The sequence below is a fragment of the Larus michahellis genome, chromosome 11 (genome assembly GCF_964199755.1).
Source record: "Larus michahellis chromosome 11, bLarMic1.1, whole genome shotgun sequence".
NCBI lineage: Eukaryota > Metazoa > Chordata > Aves > Charadriiformes > Laridae > Larus > Larus michahellis.
Genome location: NC_133906.1, coordinates 19,607,168 through 19,628,789, shown reverse-complemented (window position 1 = coordinate 19,628,789; position 21,622 = coordinate 19,607,168). Strand labels below are relative to the sequence as shown.

Genomic DNA, 21,622 nt, shown 5'->3' with positions numbered 1-21,622 from the left:
CCCCTCGCCGGAGTCCCCTCGCTTTGTCACGGTAGCAGCCGTGGAGCTGGCTCATGGCTCGGGGCGAGCCGTCAGTCCCGTGCCTGGCGGCTCGTTTGTTCACCTCCGGGCAGCCCGATGACAGCGCTTCCCTTTACTACCAGCTGCAAAAACCTGGCAGCTGATTTAGGAGAGCTCCTGGGGCCCAAAATGTAAACCGTTTTTCACCAGGAATGTATAAGCAAGCCATAAAATAAGGGATTTGAGTCTGGTCACATGGGACAGGCCTCCCATAAAATTGAAGCATTGATCTGTATTTTAGTGAGCAGCTTCGAAGCTGCCCGGATGATTGAAGACCTGAGCTTTAACAAACTCTGTAATCTCCCACCATACATCTGAAGTGGCATGTTTGAAGTCCGAGGACGAGTTATTTATATTATTTGTATAATACACGGTGAAAGGACATTAGCCACAGCTCAAGCACCAGTGGCGGGTATTGCCGCCGGGCAGAAGGAACCAGCGGCTCCGCGGCACATCACTCTGTGTCGGGGCTGCCCCGCACATGGGCACACGTGTGTGGTGGCCGAGGTGGCCTGAAACCGCAGGATCTGGCCATGCTACTGCACACCAGTGCCGTCCTGGCTGCCCCGTGCCATCTGCAGCTGCTGGGCTGGGACGCGTGATTCTGCTCTGCCCTCCCGGTGGGGGACACCCCCTTCCTGGCATGTGTCACCCCCTTCCCAATAGGTCACCCCCTTCTCAATGGCTGCCACTCCCTTCCCAGCAAGTGTCACCTGTTCCTGGCTTTTATCACTCTCTTCCCGGCAGGTAGGCCACCACCATCCTGGTGGGTGTCACCTCCTTCCCAGTCTACATCACCCCCATCCTGGTGCGTGTCACCCCTTGCCCAGAGTGTCACCCCTTCCTGGCATGCCTCACACCTTTCCAAGCGCATGTCACCCATTTCCAGTATGTTACCCCATTTCCAGCATGTCACCCCCTTTCCGGGATGGATCACCCTGCTCCTGGCGTGTGTCCCCACTGTGGGTGCCAGCCGGGCTGTGCTGGGACACGCTGCTGCTCATGGAGTCCCCCTGCCTTGGCAAAAATACCACTGCCCCCTCTTTCACTTCCATGGCCCAAACTGGCTTCGCCCATCAGCAACAACAAAAAAATAGCTGGAGGTGTATATATTTGCTATAGGAAGTGTAAATTCGGGGCTAAACAAAATTATGTATAAATTCCAATCAATCTCCGAACAGCTCTGACAAGGCCAGAGGGATGCCTGGAGTACGGGCTGAGAAAGGCCAAGTGCCACTTAAAATCATGACAGTTTTCCATAGGAAATATTTCCTCTCCACCTTACGTTCACTTTCTGTGATTTGAAGGGGTTAAGCAAAAAATAGTTAAAAGCTGGAAAGTGTTTCCTCCAAAATCAAACCAAATCGGAACTACTGGGGTCACCTAAAGCACCTTTAAAGGAAGCTTCTTGGTAGCTTTCCTGCACCAAAATCTCCACGTTTCCCCGTTATAAATTTTTGGGGACAGCTGTGAAACCCAAACCATTCAGGATGTGCGTGGGAAAGGGGAGCTCTCAGTTTTCATGGCAGCTCCCAAAATATTGGGATTGGTGAGACACCGGCTGCTTCCCCGCTGTGCTGGAACCCCCCTGAGGGTGCCAGGGGCATGCCCAGCATGGGCAGTGGCACCGTGCTAGCTTCCCCAAAAATCCAATTTTTCTATTTCCAGCTTCTTTCTCTTTGACTATCACTAATCACAATAGTTTGCCCCAGGACGTTATCATCCAAAGACCCAATCACCCCTGGAAAACCTCCCAAGCCCCCCACCACACAAGCCACCGATGGGGCAGGTGCAAAAGCTCGGGCTCAGCCGGAGTTTTCCACTGCGGGCTTCGGGGGTCGGTGGGAAATTGTGCAATCCTCAGCCTCCAGCAAGTATTTTGCAGCAGCCAGAGCCGGGCTCCCGTGCCCTTGGCGGGAGACGGGAGGCTGCGATGACTAAATCCCTTGCCCACTTAAGGCAGGCTCGGCGCTCCAGCCCACGGCGAGGCATATTTGAAATGCTTTGGGCCAGATTCAGGCTCCTGTGCCGTTCAAGCTTTCCACAGTGGCTCAGAAAAAACCCTCCCCAAAATAGCCCCTGGCCACGCTGCCGAGCCCACCCCATCGGGGGGTCCTTGGGGTGGGTGCTGCTATGCCCATGGGAGCCCCGGGATGGGGGGGACAGGGAGGACAGGGGGAACAGCGGGGACAGGGGCTTCTTTGTCTTATGGAGGCATCCCAAGAAAAGGGACGAAGGATCCCTAAAAAAAGGAAAAGCCAGGATGAGATGGCCAGGGCTGGCTGCTGCTGGGGTTTTGGCGGCCTCACACCGTGGTCCAGGCACGGAAGGGCCCGGGGGGGGCCACCATGACCACAGTGGGGTGGGGTGCATCACTCCCGCCCAAGCAATGGCCCTGGAAAGGGAGACAGTTAACTCGGTGCCATTTAAAAGCGGGATTAGGCGTGCAAACCTGATAAGGGATTAGGAGGGTTATTTCTCACTCCCTCCCCAGCGAGCAGACAGGATTGGGGCTGGGGGTGCTGGCAACGGGGGCAAGCCGTGGGGCGGGCAGGGTGCGCAGCCCCCGTGCCTCCGCCGGGGGGAAGGCGGGGGAGCAAAGCCGCAATAAATGCCCGGCGTTTCACCACATGGGGAAATTATTAGGACAGATTTTTGGCAGGGGTCAGAGCGTCATTTTAATAGTGCTGGCTTTAACGAGAGCGAGAGTGTGTGTGTGTGTGTGTGTGTGTGTGTGTGTGTGTGTGTGTGTAAGATGCCTGTGAAGTTCCCTTGTCCCGGGGAAATTGCTCCAATTACCTGCTTGGCTTTCAGGGACTGGGAAAATCAGGGTCTGGAAAGGACGGAGCCCATCGCTTCATCCATCCCGATGACCAAAACTCCCCGCAGTCACTTGTGCTTGGCCAGAGTCTCAAACCGCCTCTTGCAGGGATATAAGATAAATCGGCTCCTGCTTTGAACCCTTCTGCAGGAAGGCACGGCCCAGCCTCAGCCGGCCGGCACGTCCTGCCCTCCCCGCAGCCGCCCGCAGGGCGGGTTTTACACCAAAACTCCTGTGACTGTGAGAAAAATCAGCTTTTGTTAAAAAAAAAAACAAAAAAACCCAAAACCAAACCATTTTGAAAAGCTTTAAACGCGATCACTTAAAAAGGGGGGGGGGTGCGTAAATAATTTTAAGTCAGTCTCAGGAGCTTTGCTTGCCTGAGTCATGATTAGGGTTTTTTTTTTATATATATCACATCAGAAAATACTGTAAAACATACTTTCAAAGCCTCAGAGGACCTCGGCCTCCTTGGAGTATTCAAAAGCATCAATTACATGAGCATTACGGGCAGGATAGTTTGTACGAACCCTGTTAAAAAGTCAACCTGAGACTTGTGCCTCTAAATCCCCTCGCTGCCCCCAGGGCTGGAACTGATTTCTGCCCAGGCTTCGGCACTAGGAAATGTTTCAGTTTAAAAAACGTTGAAAAACATTAAAACCAGGCCGTATGCACTTATTATTGAGAAAATCCCACACAGATGGACTGCATTGAATCGCGAGCAATTATTTTCTGCCGTTCTCGTGAGTTAATGAGATGATCAGAAGTCCCCGGCGGCCTTCCTTCGCCTGCAGACCTGTGCATCAACCTCCGCTTCTGCAGCCTGGGGCTGCCACGAGCCCCTTTGCCAGCCCCGGGGCTCCCTGCCAGGAGACTAAGAAGGCAGCGAAGGCAAACCCTCGTTTTTTACAAGGCTGGCAGCTGTAAAGACCAGGGCCCAGCTTTTTTTGTGGTCCTGGATGCGTTCGGGTGTGCCTGCACATCAGGGACCTGCAGGCTGGCAGGAGCTGGTGCCCTATGGCAAACCCGTGGCTGAGCGGGGGCTGCCAGGGTTTGGCATGGCACGGGCGGGCAGGGCAAGAAAAAACCCACTTTTTTTCCCCCGTACTAAATCAGATTTAGTGTTACTCTGCCAGTGGGGACCTGTTTGCCAGGACGGCTGAGCGCATCCCCCTTTTGCTGAGCGTGGGACGCCGGTGCTGAGCCAGCCTATGGTCACAGCATCCGCCCTCGCCCAGGGCCATTAGCCGTGGCAGCGATGGAGAGCCCTGGCCCGGCCAGGCCGCGGGTTGTTTATATCCCCCGGTGCCTCCGCGCCGCTGGAGCCCTGCAAAGAGCCGGGCGTGATGCACACTCACCGCTCTGGCATGAGCATGAGCAGAAGGTGGCTGAGGTCTGCACCCTTATCAGCACCAGAGCCCTAATTACTGTCCTAACGTCTAATACTCCAGGCTCGGCCGGTACCTTACGGGCCTGATTCCCTTAGACAGAAGCTGTTATTGTCCAGATGAGGGGTTTGATGTCTTCCAAACACAAACCTATCCTCAAAGGGAATTTCTTTCGCTGACACTTCCCAAGACAAAGAAACATTTCTGCCTGTGTTTTTGCAGATGGATCTGGCCTTCCCCCCCCGCCCCCCGCCCTGCTCCCTCTGGATATTTGCAGGGCTGCCTGCTTCTGCTTTCCATAAGGAAGGGATACGGGCAGGGGTCGTGACGACCACCTCGGTGTGGGGCAGGAGGGCAGACCCCGCTGCCGGCGGGCCTGCAGCCCGTTTTACTGGTGCGCTGGACTCTGTTATACCGGGATGCTGGACTCTTTTATACCGGGATGCTGGGCTCTGTTATGCTGGGATGCTGGGCTGGGCTCCATCCCATGGCTCTGGGGCTGTGAGCCTGGCTGCTGCAGGGAGGGCACGATGCCACGGTGGGGGCCATGGGCTCAGCAGGGTGGCAGCTGCCGGGCAGGGCAGCAGGGACCGGCTCCAAGACGCTCTTGACAGGGCACGGAGCTGGAATTGCTGGCTTCCTCCACCGTTTGGATGCTCCGGAGCTATTCATTCAGACCTGGGCTGGATGTGGCCCCAGGAGCCGCTTGCTAGCCCTCTCCCAAAATCCCTATTTGTAACCAGGAAATGGCCGGATCATTTCTTTGTACCAGTCACTCGCCTTCAGCAGGACGTGAGGCTGCCTGCTCCGGTCAGGGTCGGGCCAGCAAAGCAGCGAAGGGAAATCCCATGGCCTTTCTGCAGTGTGAGTTCATCAAATTGTGCCTCGTTAGCGGCACACAAGGCAAGAGCCCGGCACTGGCTGAGCTCGGAGCAAAGCTCCTGCTGCCTGAGCCGGGGTAAGAGCAGGCTCTCGTATGCCACTGGAATCAGCGATTTAAAGAAGTAATCTGATCAGATGCAGCTAGTTATTATAACGGACTCAGCTACTTTAACGAGCTCCTGCACAGACTGGATTACCGCGGTCACTCATCCATAGTTCATTAGAGCTTCGGAAAGGGGATCCACGAGAAGTCATGAAATATGATCTCCTAATCTCGCCTAAGCGGGAGAAGCCCAGCTATAAAGAAAATACCTCTTAAAAATACCCGCGGAGTGAATAAATCTCCCTCGTCCTAAAAGGCAACGAAAGCGGACCCGCGAGAGAAGGGGATGTGCTCACGGGATCTGTTTTCCATGCCCATGGTTAAAGAGACTTCGCACAAGGGTGGTGTGCTTGGGTGGAGGAACAGAAGTCCCTCTGGTTTTCATCGATCAAAAATATCTTTCTAATGGTTTTCTTGGGGTTCCTGGGGAAAATAAATAAATCATGGCTGGGTGGAGGAATGAGATGGGCAGACCCGCTGTCCCCATGGGCAGCAGCAGGCAGAGAGCCCGGAGGAGGAAGGTCTGCCCGTCCTGGAGGGATGCCCAGTTTCTGGTGTTCCTCAGTCCCCAACTCCCTCACCCAATCCGGGGCTGGAAATGTCATTTATGGCCAGTGAATGGCAGCCAGCTGGCACCCGTGCCCCTGAGGCTGTCCCCAACCGATCCCTTTCCCAGGAAGGGCAGGTTTGGCATCACCCCAGGTATCTGCTCCCCGGGTCAGCTTGGCCTGGCGAGGGTGCTCCTCTGAGCGTGGCACGTCACCTGGTGCCATCAGGTCATGTGTGCGCATCCCTGAGGATGAGGACATCACCCGACTCAGCTGGCGGGGCTGGATCCTCTCTGGTGGGGTGAGGTGGTGGCCCAGGCCTGGCTCAGGGCTGGACAAGGTGTCCCCCGAGACCTGGAGAACGTGGCATGGGGCAGCAGGGGCAGAGGTGTCCCAACAGCTGGCAGTGATTTCAACAGCTGGCTCTGCTGAGATAAGCAACATCCAGCCCCACCTCATGGGCAACGGGAAGCGGTAACATCCCTGCGAATGGAGGAGAAAGCAGAGCTCCAGAAAATGCGGGGCCAGATCCATGACCCCCGCACGATGGCTGCGGGCAGCTCTCTCAACTGGCAAACCCACCCGGCTCCACGGGAAAAGGAGGTGGCGTGGCAGTGACGGTGCCAGTACGGAGGGATGCCTGTGCAGGACTTCCTGAGCAGGACACGCAAAGAGAAACCCCGAGAAGATTCCCTGTCCCCTATAAACCACCCCAGCCCTTATCAGGGAGAGCATACAACAAGTGATTAACTGAAGACTTCATTAATACTGCTGCAGCTGGGACTGCTCAGGGGCTTAACCTGAAGCATGTGCTCCTCTGGCTGAGGGTCTTAATGCACTGAGTGAACATCTGGATACGGCCCGCCCCTTCCAGACCTTTCTTCTCTCCACGGGCAATCGGGTTATCTGGAGGGGAAGGAAGCCTGAAAGCCGACTCTGTCCTCCAGGGCCGCTTTCATTCCTCGGCAGCCCCGGGGGACGATTTGGCAGTAAGGAGCGTCGCATAAAGGAATGTCCCGTGATGGACGGGGCTTAACGGGACACCTCCACACGCACCCCTCGGCGGAGTGGCTGTGGGCACAAACCCCGACCTGTCCCTGGCAGCCTCTCGGTGCGGAGAGGTGATGCCGAGGCTGAAGGATGCCCGCGCTCACCCTCGCAGCAGGGCGGACGCTTTCCCTCCAGACACCTCCGCGCAGGCCCTGGTACCTCTGGACGCGCAGGCTCTGCAGACTCCAAACGCCGAGAAATGTTTGACAGAGCAGCGTACGTATTCCAAACATTGTTTGATTCATGTTTTAAAGTCTCACTTGCAAGCATACTTCCCCAGCTCAGACATCAATCACCGCAAATATGTTCTTATAAACAAAGCAATACAGACTGACTGTCTCTTCCACCCCTACCATATGTGGGTCACCGGGCAGCACCCCGAGGAGAGGCTCTTCCCAGCACATCTGAGCCCCCCTGGAGGACACCAGCACAGGTAGCTGGGAAAAAACAATGGGAAACCTGTTGCCAGTGGCACGGCACCACCCAAGGACATGTATCCCAAAGGAAGGCAGCCGAGTCCTTCATCACTGCGCTGAGGATGACTCGCTCCTGCTGCGCAGCCGGTGCAGAAGGATGTTCTCTGTCCTTGCGGCGACCAGCCGTCCCTTCGGCTCTTATCCATCACTCCGTCCCCGCCAAACACACATCCCTGCCACCACAGGGACGAGCTCTCGCCAGGCAGGGATGGGGGATGCCATGGTGAGGACAGAGTATCTCCCAGCACCCGGGGTTCCTGCGTACAGCTGCACACTTATGGGGGTAACGAGAGCAGGCGCCTGATTTTCTTTGATGTTTTAACCCTGAATGTCTGATTTTCACATGTAGTACCCACAAGAGAGCCCCCTCCTCAGCATTAGGGACCTACTGCACATGGTGTGGGCACGGGCACGTCACGGCTGGCTGCTCCCCATCGTCACCGTGCTGTCACCACCAGCGCTGCCCTGCCCTCACTGCCTGCAGGAACATGGGGCCGTGCTGGGATGTGGTTGTAGGTGCTTCCTGCACCACTGTGGACATCCCAGACCCTCCAAGCCCCAGCCCTTACCATGACACAGCAGGGTCCCTGAAGCACACCCAGCCATGGGGCCACCCCTGCCGCCGGCCGGGCGCCCCGAGAGTCCTTTCAGAAACAGCGAGACAGGACAGGGAGGGTGGTAAGATATATCTGCTCTAGATTCATGGGCTTTGGAGGCTTTTTAAAGCAAACTTCCTTTCCATAGGACGCTCCAGCAAAGTGCAGGATCCTGCTGGTAGGCGACTCTCGCACTCCTCAGCCCTCTGTTTAGGAAAAATAAATAGGAAAGAATCCAGCAGCGGCGCTTTCCTCCCGCTGCGCGAGATGGATCGGTGCTTGCCACCGCAGGAAAACTGTCCCACCGTGATCTAACCCAGCACTTTGTCCTGAAATGCTCTGCTACAGCTAAATAAATGACTCCTCTGGAGCAGGGTGACACATTCCAGCCCCAGACAGTGACACTGACAGATGCAATCAGTCTGCAAGGTTTAATGGGAACATGGCACTGGTGGAGCCGGCAACGGGAAATTTATGAGGGATTCAGGAGAGGAAGAGGAAAACCAACAGCGTTTGCTGGTGCAGGAGGGAGGAAGGTCCTGACGGGGCAGCAGCTCAGCCACGGCACGGTGGCATTTATTGTGGGTGATTCGGTGACAGGGCCCTGGCTGTGGGGAGGGGACAGCAGCACGGTGGGACAAAAAAGGGGTCCTGGCTCTTTCTCACCCATGAGACAGCAATTGGGAGGCGGCGTTGTGGCCATCTGCATGGGAAATGATTAGCCCTGTGGTCCCACTACGAATCCCAAATTGAGAAACCCCCATCCTGCTGCCGAGCACAGGCAGAGCTGCTTTTCCAGAGCAGCAGCATTGTATCCCGCCTGGGTTCGAGCAGGCTCAAGCTCTCCCAGGTCAGTGCCCTGCACCCAGCCACAAGCCATGAGCCACATCTAGCAGGTGACTCGGGTTCGTACAGCCCGGGGCTGAGCACCAACCTACCGACGGGACCAACCTACCGACAGGACCAACCTACCGACGGGACCAACCTACCGACGGGACCAAGCTACCGACAGGAGCCTGCTCACCGCCCAAGCTCCCCATTTCAGCAGAAGCACTAAGGCGAGGGAAGCTTTGGACACATGTACTCCGGGTTTTCTTCCCCTGCTCTTGCCCTGCATCCCTGTCGGTGCAGGGCGGAGGGGCTGTATCAGTCTGCATCTTGCCTGAGTCAGCCCGGCACCAGCCGCGATGGCCTGAGATATCAGCAAGTGGCTCGGCCACAGGGCTCCGGGGGGGACAATTAGAGAGGAGACAGCTCCTGCCTGCGCCCGGCTGCCTTCCCGCACCGCAGGGCAGGGCTCAGGGGCTGCCGGAGCCTGCCGGGATGCTCGGGGGGCTGCACTGATTTGGGGTATTTCCCCGCAGAGGGGCGAGGAGGGCAGCCCTGCCGTGGCTCCCACAGACACCCCCCTGCGCCGAGGCACCGCAGAGGAGGCAGGAGAGGGGAAAAAAAATGTCTCACTGCTGTAGGGAGATTTACTGTGCTCGTTATCAGCACAGGAAGAGCCGGAGCTTAGGGGCAAATGGGAGATGCTTTGCCTATTGCGGTATTTTTTCCTACCACGCTCTGAGCCTGCCGGCTCGCTCGGCGCAGGCAGGCGGCACGCTCAGCTCTGCTGCTCGCTTGCCAGCGAGCTTCGCTTGCCCCTTCGCCTCCGGCTCTCCGCTCGCCGAGGCAGGGGCTGCTCAGAGCCCAGGGCAACCATGTTCATTAAAAACAGCGGTTTGGGTCCAAGTGCGGGTGTCTGTAAGCCCAGCAGAGCCAGCGGCGTGGCTGAAAGCTGCAGCCCAGCTTGCCTGGCCGGGGACTGCTCTCCACATCCAGAGCATTTGGGTCTCAACAGCTGCTTTTAACCGGGAATGAGGTTTGGAACCACAACCAGGACCAAGAGATGGGTGGTTATGGGGCTTTTGTGAGTCTTCCCAGTCCCGCTGCCCACCTGCAGCTCGCACCAGCCTCACCACGCCACCCCTGGGGCAGACCCTGGGACGTATTTCCATGAGAAGTCAAGGCTGTAGCCAGCTCAGAAGTGAGAGTTTTTCTCCTGGTGGGAAGGGATGCTTCCCGAAGGTCGTGCTTTGTGCTTATTTCAACCCCCTGCAAATACACGGGGGAGCACAAGCGTGCTGGGGAGCTGGTGCCTTACAGGGGGTACATTCACCCCCTACCTGTGTGTGTGAGAGAGGGGGAGAAACAACTTCCTCGTCCCATATACTAAATAATAACATCCATGTGAAGAAAAACAAGGTCTGAGCGAGGGAAACGCACCCGCAAAGGCCTTTATCCGGCAGAATCGGAGAAAGATCAGCTGCAGCGCCGGGAAGCAAGCGCGCAGCACACAGGAGACCCAGCCCATCTAGGGTTTCGGCTCTGGTTAATGACACTCCAAATTAAGCCTGTCATTTTTAGACATGATGTTTCTTGCCGTTTCGGCTCAAGAAAAAAACAACCAGCCTCCAAAACGGTGGTTTCCCAGCAGCGTGCCCCCTGCTCCCCCCCCATCCCCTCCCAAGGAGAGGGGGGCTGCGCCGGCCCTTGGGGCGCTGGGGATGCGGCACCGTGTCCTCGCTGCAGAGACCCTCTGCCCTGGGCTTTCGGCATCACACAGAGCGGATGAGGCTGAGACAGCTTCCACCCGGAGAGCCGCGGCGAGGAGAAGAGCCCCATCCGGAAGGATCCCAGTTCCCTTTACAAACCGGCAAGTTCTTGCAAATCCCTTGGTAATCATCGTTGCCCAGTTGCACGGGTGTCGGGCTGAGCACCCCGGCAGGGTCTCCCTGGGCATAAGGGAGCATTCTGCATAGGGGGGACATTCTGCATGAGGGGGGCAGCTGCATGTCAAAAATTCATCGCCGAAGGCCCCGGGCTAGAAATATTTGTGCCTAAATCGCACTCTAGCAGAATCGCCACTAGCAGAAAAAGCAGCACCATATATACGCGCACCCCGTATATATTTTTTAAAAATATATGTTTGTTTTATTTATATATACAAATCTATATATTTATGTAGATTAAAAATATCACGCCAGGATTGTTGGTGTGTATATTGCGGGCGTAGAAATTACTGGGATTTTTTTTCTGTGCTTTAGGGGTAACGTGGGGTCAGTGAAAAAAAAAAAAGGACTTTATGAGGGGCCTTGACACCTCGTTGGGGAAGGGTTTTCGTTTGTCCTGGGGCGAGTGTCTCCTCAGCTCCTGCATGGGATGGGCCCTTTGGAGAGGCCAGGGCTGAACCTTTCCTTGCCAAAACCTGCCCCCTGCAAGCCTTCATCCCGATGGAAAATACGCTGTCTGAAAACAGAGATATTCCACCCGCCAGAACGAGCGGTGGTGAAATGCCGGTGGTGGCCCTCACCTCGCCAGTGCCGGTGGCTTTGGCTGTGTCCTGAAAAACATCCCTGGAGCTGCTCCGCCACCAGTGCCGGTGGGTGGGTTTCACCGCGCTTTCCCAGGAGCTGTTGGATTTATGGTGTAAAACAAACCTCTTTATTTTGTCCAAACGAGATGCTTCCTGAAGAAACAGCTATTTTGGGTTGGGTTGTGTGTTGTTTTTTTTTTTTTTTAATGGCCTCTAAAAGGGCAGAACTGGTTTGCATGAAGCCGCTCCGAATGTTTCCAAGCAAAGTTTAAGAGAAAACTGGAGTTTCGCTTAAGCGTGTTTTAATGGGGAAGGCTTGTTTTTCCTTCATGTTCACTGCTCTTCTTGGGAAACAAGGAGCCAAGAGCAGAAATGTCTTCGGCTCAAAGCAAACTATTTTGTTTCAGTTTTGAGAATTGGGGAGGAATCAGCATTTTTATGGGAGAATTTTTTTTTCGTTCCAACAAGCTCCATTTCAAACAGGTTTTTTTTCTCCAGAGCATGTGAGGAGGAGTCGCGTACTGATATACAATAAATAAAGTCGTCATTCTCTGCAGGTCTGGATGCACTTTTCACAGCACGTCCCCACCCTGGGACTCCCTAAGAGCAAGGCAGGGTGTTGTCGGTGGTGGCACCACGGACCATGGTGACACGGGGCACCCGGCACATTGAGGCGTTTTCCCCCCAAAACATCCCTGCCGTCCCCTTGCACCCATGGGTGCCCTGGAGGCATCGGCACAGCTACTCTGGGCGCTGGGTCCCAGCTCGGGCTGGGGGGTAACGAACCCTGGGGAGGCAAAGTGCCACCCTGAACCTGAAAACCAGGGGCTGCCTGCATCATGGGGAGCGAGTCCGTGCTATCTTTCATTAAAAAAAAAATAATAATTTCATCAAAAAGATGTTTTCTCGCCCCAAAGCACCCGCACTCGGAGCGGATAAGAGGACAGAGGGTGGCAGGTAGCGGGGGGGTGTCCCGCAGCGTGGGGCTGGTGGCTCCGCAACGCGTTCGCGATGGTGTATTTCGGGAGCACATTCCAGAGCCTGCGGATGGGCCAGCGCCGGGACGGCGGCGGCTCCAGCGAAGAGCCCGAGCACCCCTCGCAGCCCACGCCATCCCCCCCCGACACGCTCCTGCACGGGCTGCGATTACAAAAGCCGGTGTGGCGAGGGGGAGGCTGGATACGGCCCGCGGCCGGCGGCGACTTCGCGTGTGAAAATGTTGTTTTACCTAAGGGAACAGCTGCCTTATGGATCTCCAGATTCCCCCTTCTTCTCCTTTTTTTTTTTTTTTTTTGGTGGGGGGAGGCATAAAGCAAAACCCAAGGAAACAACACAAATAACTGACCCGCAGTTCCCCGCCATCTCCTCCACCCAAAACTTGCATCCTAAAAAGGAAAATATTTGCAGCCCCGGCCTGATGCCGGCTGCGCTCCTGCTTCTGCCACCTCCCATTTATAAAAGAGGGGAAAGAAGGGTGGAAAAAAGCACTAAAATTCTTTAAAACCCCCAGCCCCCAAATAATTTCCAGTTGCAAAAAATATCTTAACAGACGCTTGTTAATTTTTAAAACCATCCCAATCCGCAGAAAATGAACCCAACCTTGAGAAAACCATCTTGCAACTCTTGCCATAACCTGACGGCCGGCCCGGCGGCTGCACGGACCTCTCGGGATGCAGCGGGGGGAACCAAGGGAAAACCAGCCCCTCCGTTCCCCTGGAAGTTGGGGAGTAACTCCTGCACCCAGGGGGAGAGAAGCCCTGGGATTTTGGGAGAGCTGGGGATAACCAGGATAACAAGGCACCACTAACTGTCCTTATCCTCCTAGCCTGGCAGTGCTGGGAAGGCAGAGACAGACCCGGCACGAGGCACCATGCGATGAGAACTGGAATTACCCTGAAAAACTTGTAGACGAATTAAAAATGCCAGGTGGATCCGCACGGAGAGGAGGGTGGGAAGTATGGATACTGGGACGTGGCCCCACCACAGGCAAAGGTGGGCAGGATGCTGCTCCCCAGCTCCGGCTGCTCCCCAGTTCCAGCACACGGCGCTGAGCCTGGTTAGACCTTCTCACCCTATTTCAGTGGCCTGGGCCACTGTCCCCAGCCTTCTCCCACTGCAAAGCCAAGCACAGAGGCTCCCTTTTACCCGCAGTGTCACGCAAACACGGTGCAGGATAGGAGGAGCTCAACCAACGAGCCAGATCAGTCCCCGCGCAAGGCACAGTGCCGATGGGACAGGAGGGGAGCCCCTCTTTTGAGGAAGGTGGGATGGTCATTATCAGGGACCGGGGAAATCCTTCATGCACGTGGGGCATCGTGGCACCTGGGGTACCCGGGAAGGGTCCCCGCGCTCACACCACGCCTCCTCCTGCCTCATCGCAAACCGAGAGCCAACGCAGCAAAAGGCGTGAAGGCGAGTCCCCGCGGTGGCACCGCCGGGACGAGACGGAGAGCAGAGGGAAGGGAGGAAAGACACATCTCACGTCACGACCCACCTTCCTTTTCCCCACCGGCGCGTGTGACACGACCCAAACCTGCACCCGCGTCCGGACAAGGGGAAAGTTGGCAGCAGGGAGCCTAGCTCTGCCCCATCCAGATCCAGCAGTTTGTCTCCAGCCATGCCCCAAACCAGATGCTTTAGACGAAGACGCCAGGAGCTGCCTTAATAAGCGCTTATGCAATCCTTCTCGCGCGGAGGAAATGTCTTTCCCAATCCCCAGCCATTAGCAGCTGGCTGATGCCCTGGAGCGGGACATTTTAGAGCCCTTGTAAATTTGCTTCAGGAGTGGAAAGCGGACGGAGGAGGGGAAGGCGCTGGTTTTCGTCACGGACCTGCATCAGCTGGGAGCTCTTCTCCGCTTCTCCCCACGAGCGGAGAGATGCCACCACGGGGTCAGCACCCAAACCCTGCCCCAAGCCAGGGGATCGGGCACGAGGGGATGATGGTGGCCCTGGGGTCAGCACCCGGCCCTGGGGCTTTGGGGGTCAGCATTGGTCTCGGCAGGGAATTTGAGTGGGGAAAGAAGAGGATTTAGGGCAGAAGCATCCCTCCTGCCTCAGTGCAAAAGTTTCTTCTGGATTACGAGAAGTGAACTGGGGAGCAAGCGGACCAGCTCTCCCTGCACGTGGGTCACAGGGCTGCCAGCCGGAACACCCGGACTCGTTTTTTCCATCATCTCCAATTGTGTGTCCGTGAGGGGCAATGTAATATAAACAGAAATTCCCCTCATGGCACGTAGACCCTCCTTCCACTGCCGTCCGTGGCAGTCAGATGGAGGAACGGCACTGTTTTAAGAAAGCCTCGGGGCACCCAGGCCAGCTTGGAGTAAGGATTTTGGGGCCGGTTCCAGCGGCGAGCTGCGAGGCTGCCGTTACCTTCCCTTTGCCTATTGTTTGCATCCAAACCTAATTGCAAATTGACATGAGCCGTCTTTGGGGAGCGGCTGCTCCGCGCTGCTCCGCCGGCACAATGAGCCGTTGTTGATACGGCCGCAGCAATTTTCCAGGTTAATTTATGGCCGCCACACCCCATTAGCGGCAATAAATGTGGAGCCCGGTTTTGCCGAAATTGTGAGTTACGATTTTTCAAATAAATACATTTTCCTATAAACCAGCGCTCTGTTTAGTTTGAATGTTCCTCACAGACACATCCATCTACATAAAATACACAGGAGAGGAAGCTGAGCTGTGACTTTGCTCTGATGACATAAAAACTTTTGTAAACACAGTGTCATTTACAGTACTAGCAAGGAGAGAGCCCAAAAAATAAACAGCGAGTGCCTGGCGCATCCCTTCAGGAGCACATGGAAAATTTAATAATCTTTTTTCCATAAAGCTTTGTTTTCCTTTTGATTTATCCAGACAGGGCAGTGGCTGCTTGGCCATAAATAGATTGTATTTCTTGAGAGGCAATGGTTGCAAGTCATCCTTTATGTCGCCGGAGGGGGGGCGCGGGAGGTGTGTGTACAGAGGAGATGCCGGGGATTGCTGCTGGGAACAGGAGCATCGGGGCTCGGCACGGCACGGCCACCCTGGGTACCCAGCTCACCCCCCATTCCTCTCCTGCTCCTTCGGGGGGGCTTTGACAGCCTGAACCCCACGCGGGGTTGCTTGTGTGGTGTTGGTGTAGGGTCAGGTGGCCCAGGGGTGCAGTCTGGGGGACGCGGGCAGTGTGTGGGTGCAGGATTGCTCCCACACGAGCTCCCCTGCATCCCAACGCTCCCCCTGCAAGCCCCGTGCTGGCACAGCAAGACACGGTTGGCAAACCCTCCCGGGGAGGAGGGATGCCCTGAGTGGGCTTTCACATCCCTGATGCTCGTAGCCCAGCCTTGGCCCTGACCCCGGGGCTGGGTTCATTGCCGATCAAACTGACTTGATTTCATTCACTTCTGCAGGTTCTCTCCCTCCTCGCATCACCGGGAGGAAAATAATCCCCCTGGAGCAGCGACACGCACGCAGCCCGCCCCACGCTCCTCTCCGTGAAGCAGACCCTGCTCGTGCCTCAGTTTCCCCGGGCTTTTTCCAACCGTTCCCCTCAGGCCTCCAGAAGCAGAACTGTGAGGAAGGTGCTGAGTGATTATTATTGTATTATTTCAGGCGAGTGCTATAAATACCCAGGGGCACCTTTAGACACAACCCAGCTGCCCAGGGGAGCTGGCTCAGCCCCGCTCCGCGCCTGCGGCGGCTGCCGGAGGGGGGGATCGGAGGCAGCGGCTGGGTGCGGAGGTACCTCGGGGCACAACCTGATGTGGGGACACGGGGGGGGGAGCTGCAGGGTGTCAGGGCTGGGACCTTCCCGGCTGCACCCCAGGGCTGCAGCGGAGCCTGGGGCGGGGGGGATGCGGGTGCAGGAGGGTGCCGGGATGCTGCAGGGCGACGCTAGCAGGGAAGACAAGGGGAATATTTTACGGGGTTGCAATGTAAACAGAGCTGGAGCAGAGCCCCTTTTTATGGAGTCCCTGTCCTGCCAGGGCATCTGCCAAGCCCCTGATTTACGCTCTTATTTAGATAAGGGAGACGGAGCGGGGGGAGCAGAGCTGGCGTCAAAGTCACAGGACACCCCGGGCTGCCACTCGCTGGGCGCTGATAAGGAGGTGGCCGAGGGGCCGGGGCCAAATCCGCAGCCCCCGTCCCGGAGCAGGGGATGGGTGCGGAGCTGGGTGGCTCCTGCCAGGGCAGGGGTGCTGGGGGCTGCGGAGACCCGGTATAACCTCACCCCTCCAACAAGCGGCACCGGGTTCCCCCCTTGCCATCACCCAGCTATGAGGGTAGGAAATCTTTCCCTGGGAAGGATTTGAAGGAAAACAGGTGGAGAGAAACGTGGTTCCTCCCGCCATGCCAGCCATAAATCGCCTAATCCGAACCGCTTGGCTTTCCCCCCCTGCGCGAGTGGGGAGACGCGAAATTAAGGAAACTCACCAAAAGTTTGAGAAGTGCTAAATTTGGACCCCATGACAAAGGCAGTCTGGTTTGATTTAGAAGGTGTCGGCGTGAAAAGGGGTCCGGTTTTATTATTTTATTAAAACACGAAAGATTAGAACGATTTTCCAAAGGAAAATCAACCCGCCGGTCCCACTATTTGCTCAGCTGAGCACTTCCAAACTGCGCGGGGTCCAGGGACCTCTGGCGGGGGGGGGATAAAGCAAGATAATGCCCAGGCTTGGGCTGGGCTTATGTGGCTCAGCGGCCAGAGGCTGGAGGTGGCCTCGGTGCCTAATCAAGACAGCGGCTCTGAGCGGGACGTGGCCGTGAGTGGCCTGTGCAACGCAGGGCTATGGGGATGGAAGGCATTTTTTTTGGGGGGGGGGAATGTTTTCCAGGGATGGGGTTGGGTGGCACGGACCCCAGCCTGGAGGTTTGCTGGGTCCGGGCTTTTACAGGGTGGGGAGAGGTTCAACGAGGAGCCTGGATGGTTTGTAAGAGGGAGCAGGACACTGCAGGTGATGCTGTGTCAGCCGGGGGGGGGCAAGGCATGAACCGGGACCCCTGCCCCTCTCCCAGGCAGGCACTGGCCCCCAACGGCTCAGAGCTGGGCTCAGGAACCCCCACCCAGCCATGGGTGTTTTTTGGAGGAAATCAGGGACTCGACGCCCTACCCAAGGCCTGACTCTAACCGGAGGGTAATCACTAGCAAATGTTTGCAGGGCGCTTGTTTAAAGGGGGTGGGGAAGGGGGGGCTTTGCAGCAGCTAAGAACAAAGCGGGGGGAAGCGAAGCGGGGCAGATCCGGCACGGCCGTCCCCCACCGGCTGCCGGGGCCCGGCAGAACTGGAGACCCGCTTGCACCCTGCCCCAGCGCCCCCCCGGCCTCCTGCCTTTGCAACTCCCCTTGTAACAGCTAACGATGGAAAATCCGAGGCATTTAAGTGGCTCCCGAATCCGCCCGGGAACCGTGATTGAGAGAAGTCAAATAAAATTTGTCATCTTTAAAATGCAGGAGGACGTTAATGGTGTGTTAGCCCGGATGATTAATACAAGCGCCTGCAAACAACCCTCCAACGTTTCCACCCTCCGCTGCAAGATGAATCGCTGGAAAGCGCCGTTAATCGCTAACATACCTTGGGCCCAAAGCCCCTTCCTGCCCCGCTGCGCTGTGATCGCCACCGCCGTGCCCTCACTGGGAGTAACCGGAGCAAGAGCAGGGGTTGGCCCCAAAATCACCCGTCCAGGCTGGCGGCGAAGTACAGGGTCCAGGAGACGTCGCCCTGGGGATCTGTCTCCCGTGGGCGCAGAGGCGAGCAGGACACGCAGTCTTCTGCAGACCCCCACGCTGGGCTCTGGTTTGGGGTACAAGATTCCAGCCCCAACAGGACCCCCCAGCCCTTTTGTGGCCAGGCTGGGACAGGGAAACGCAGGGCAGGTCCCCACTGTCCTACTGTAAATATGTTTGTGTGTGTTTGTGTGTATTGTATAATTTTTATGTATGTGTCTGCAGTGTCTGTGCATGGATGTGCAGCATACACAGCAGTTTACGTGCCACGCATGCAATACGTATGTCTGTACACACAGCGTGTGTATGTAATATATATATGGTGGCATTGTGTGTGTAGCACCCGTGTGCTGCTGCTGTGTGTATGTAATGTATATGGGTGCACTTAAGTGCATGTGCGTAACCTATTTGTGGTGTGTGTGTGTACAGCACAGATAGGTGTGCGGCGCACGCAGCATCTCTGCGTTTGTAGTAACACGCCCCGTGTATTTGTGCGAGCAGCGTATGTGCGCGGTGTAACTGCATACGTGTGCAGCACGCGTGTGCGCGTGCAGCGCGTATCTGCGCAACGCGGTGTGCGCCGTACACGGGTGCAGCGTGCCTGCAGGCCTGCGGTGCACATCTGTGTGCAGCGTGCATTTGTGCAACACACGTGTGCGCACGGTGGACGCGTGGGCGATGTGCCCCCTGCGCAGCGAGCCCACGCTGCCATCACGGCCGCCCCCGCCATGCCCAGCCCAGCGTCGCTCCAGTGCCTGCGTCCCCTCCTCTCCCCCAGCACCAGCTCCCTCGGCCGAGGCTGCTCATGCCCCGGCTCCGGGGGTGGCACCGAGCACCCCGCGCTCCCCACGCTCCGCTCCCACTGGGACTGAGCCATTCCCGCGTGGAGACAGAACGGGACACGCTGGCCCCGGGACCAGGCGCTTCCCCCGCCGGGGACCCCGGCTCTCGGGAAGCAGAAAGCGGCCCCGGAGCGCCCACACGGCCCGGCCCGACCCGGCCCGGCCGTCGGGGCTCCGGGCACCCGCCGCTCCCCCGCACCCGTTGCCGCTTCTCGTCCCACCCTCTCCCGGGCGCGGTGGCTCTTCGTGGGGGCTCGGACGCCCCCGCCCCGGGAGCGGGGAAGCCGAGGGGATCGAAACGCGACGGGGCGGGAGCCCCCACACCCCCCCCCCCCCACACCCCCTTCCCCCTGCAAGCAAGGAGGGAGGCGAGAGCAAACAGCGGAGGTGTGAGCCCAAATAAACCGAGTCAACAGCGCGGCGCACGCCCCCTCCGCCGCCCCGCTCCCCCCGGGGCCCCCGAGCATCCTCCCCTGCCCATTGGCTCCGCGGCGGGGGGGGGCCCGGCCCTATATAAAGGCCGGGTTGGGAGGCTCCAGAAGGGGTTAAAAAAAAAAAAACCATAAACGAACAGCCAACAACCAAACCCACAACAAACCCAAAAACCCCAAACCCCAAACCGCACGGACCCAAACCCCAAAGCCAGCCACCACCATCGCAGCCCCACGCCGGAGCCGCGCTCCCCCCCCAGGGCGGGAGCCCTTCCCGGCCGCCGCGGCCATGGTGCGCTGCTGAGCGCGGCCCCCGGGGCCAACGGGCCGGACCATGAACCTGGTGGGGGGCTACCAGCACCACCACCACCACCACCATCACCACCACATGCTGCACGACCCTTTCCTCTTCGGGCCGGCGGCGCGGTGCCACCAGGAGCGAGCCTACTTCCCCGGCTGGGTGCTCAACCCGGCCGAGGTGACCCCCGAGCTCGCCGGGCAAAGTCCTAGCTACGGTCCCGCCGAGTACGGCCCCGCCGGCCAGGGGCGGCTGGAGGCTCTCAGCGGTCGCCTGGGACGACGGAAAGGGGTCGGGGGACCCAAAAAAGAGCGCCGGAGGACGGAGAGCATCAACAGCGCCTTCGCCGAGCTCCGCGAGTGCATCCCCAACGTGCCCGCCGACACCAAGCTCTCCAAGATCAAGACCCTGCGCCTGGCCACCAGCTACATCGCCTACCTGATGGAGGTGCTGGCCAAGGACAGCCAGCCCGGGGACACCGAGGGCTTCAAAGCCGAGCTCAAGAAGGCCGACGGCAGGGAGAACAAGAGGAAAAGGGAGACGGTAAGAGGCGGGCCGGGACCCAGCTGCCCCGCTCTCCCCGGGCCGGGAGCGGGCGGGGAAAGCCCCGGGGCTGGGGGCAAAAAAAACACAACCCTTCCCGGTTCCGCTGGAACGGTTTTTTTTCCATCTTAAAAAATTAAAAAAAACCCCAACCCCTCCCGTTGGGGGCACCTCGGCGGGGAAAAGCCCATCCCGACTTGCCCGGAGGGATGCCGACGGGCCGGGCGGGTTCCCGGGCGCTTTCCCGAGGGATAAACCCCCGGGACCGGCCGCGGCGGAGCCTCCCGCGGGTTCGTCCTTCCCCTCTCCCGGCCGCTTTCCCGGGACGAGCGGGCGCGGGTGCCTTTCGGAGCGACGGCGGCCGCTTCTCCCCCGGCTGCAGCGGGCGGAGTTGGGAGGGAAGGACCCCAAAAATCCCTCTTTATCCTCGGGCTGATAAAAGCCGCTCGGAGCCGCGGGGCTCGGCTGCAGCCCCGAGGCGGGCGCACGGTGCAGGCGGGCGGCGGGAGCCCTCCCCGGGCCCTCCGCTCGGCTCCTGACCGCTCCTTTCTCCCCCCCTTCTCCCCGTCTCCTCTCCCGCAGCAGCCCGAGGTCTATTCGCAGCCTTTGGGCCACGGCGAGAAGAAGCTGAAGGGCCGGACGGGTTGGCCCCAGCAGGTCTGGGCTCTGGAACTGAACCCCTGAGGGCTGCCCCCGCCGCCCCGACGGCGCTCCCCGCTCGCCCCTCCATGTGCAATGTCGGAGAGACCCCGGCCCGGCCCCCCGGAGCCCATCCAGGCGCAGGATGCGGGTACCCGGCCTGGCTCCCCCCCGCCTCCCCCGGCCGAGACGGACGCTCCGCGGGAGAGAAGCGAAGGGCGCCTTGCGGGGCCGGATCCTGCCCGCCCCGTCGGGGGCCGTTTCCCCCCTCGCCCCCTCCCCCGGCTGCAGTACTCGTTGCTCCTTCCCGTTGTCAGCAGCGATCGGCGGCTCCTGCCCTCCCGGGCCGGGCTGAAACGGTTCGATTCGTTTGCTGTTGTAAATACGAGCCCCCCCCGGCCCCCGTCCCCTGTCCCCGTCCGCTGCCTGACCGACGTGTGGCTGCGGTGAAACTACCTAGAGGTGCATTTGGGAACACTCCTGTGCCGGGTTTTCTACCTCAGATCTGCATGACCACTTCCCGAGGGACCGGGCGCGCCACACCACGTATTTAAAATGGAATAATTAAAAAAAAAAATTAAATAAAATAAAATTTTAAACTTTATGCAAACAGCCTCGGGTCCGACCTTTCCACCTTCCCCTGCTCCTGGGATCGCGCTGCTGTGGCCGGGCCCCTGCCCTCCTGCCCGCAGGGTGAGGGGTGCTGCGGGATTGAGGATTCCCCTGAAGTCAGTGCCCTGCTGTGGGACCGATCCATGCAAGGGAATTCCCTCCTGTGGGGCTCGGGCGACTCCGTGAGATCCTTTGGGGCTTCTTTATGCCGTGCTTGCTCACCCCAGGAGCTGGCAGAGCTCTGCGAGTGTGTCCCCGCAGCCTGCGC

The 21,622-nt window shown here is 58.3% G+C and overlaps 1 protein-coding gene across 2 annotated transcripts; it reads left to right on the top strand.

The window, feature by feature from the left end:
• The first annotated feature begins 19,371 nt into the window (after positions 1–19,371).
• On the top strand, positions 19,372–21,349 carry HAND1 (heart and neural crest derivatives expressed 1). Of its 2 annotated transcripts, none has more exons than XM_074603855.1 (2): positions 19,372–20,103; positions 20,686–21,349. In XM_074603855.1, the coding sequence occupies exons 1-2, from the start codon at positions 19,597–19,599 to the stop codon at positions 20,785–20,787; spliced, it is 609 nt and encodes a 202-aa protein (XP_074459956.1). In that variant the 5' UTR covers positions 19,372–19,596; the 3' UTR covers positions 20,788–21,349. The 2 variants fall into 2 exon arrangements, with proteins under 2 accessions (XP_074459956.1, XP_074459957.1); XM_074603856.1 differs by having other exon boundaries at positions 19,453–20,103; positions 20,689–21,308.
• Positions 21,350–21,622: the final 273 nt, after the last annotated feature.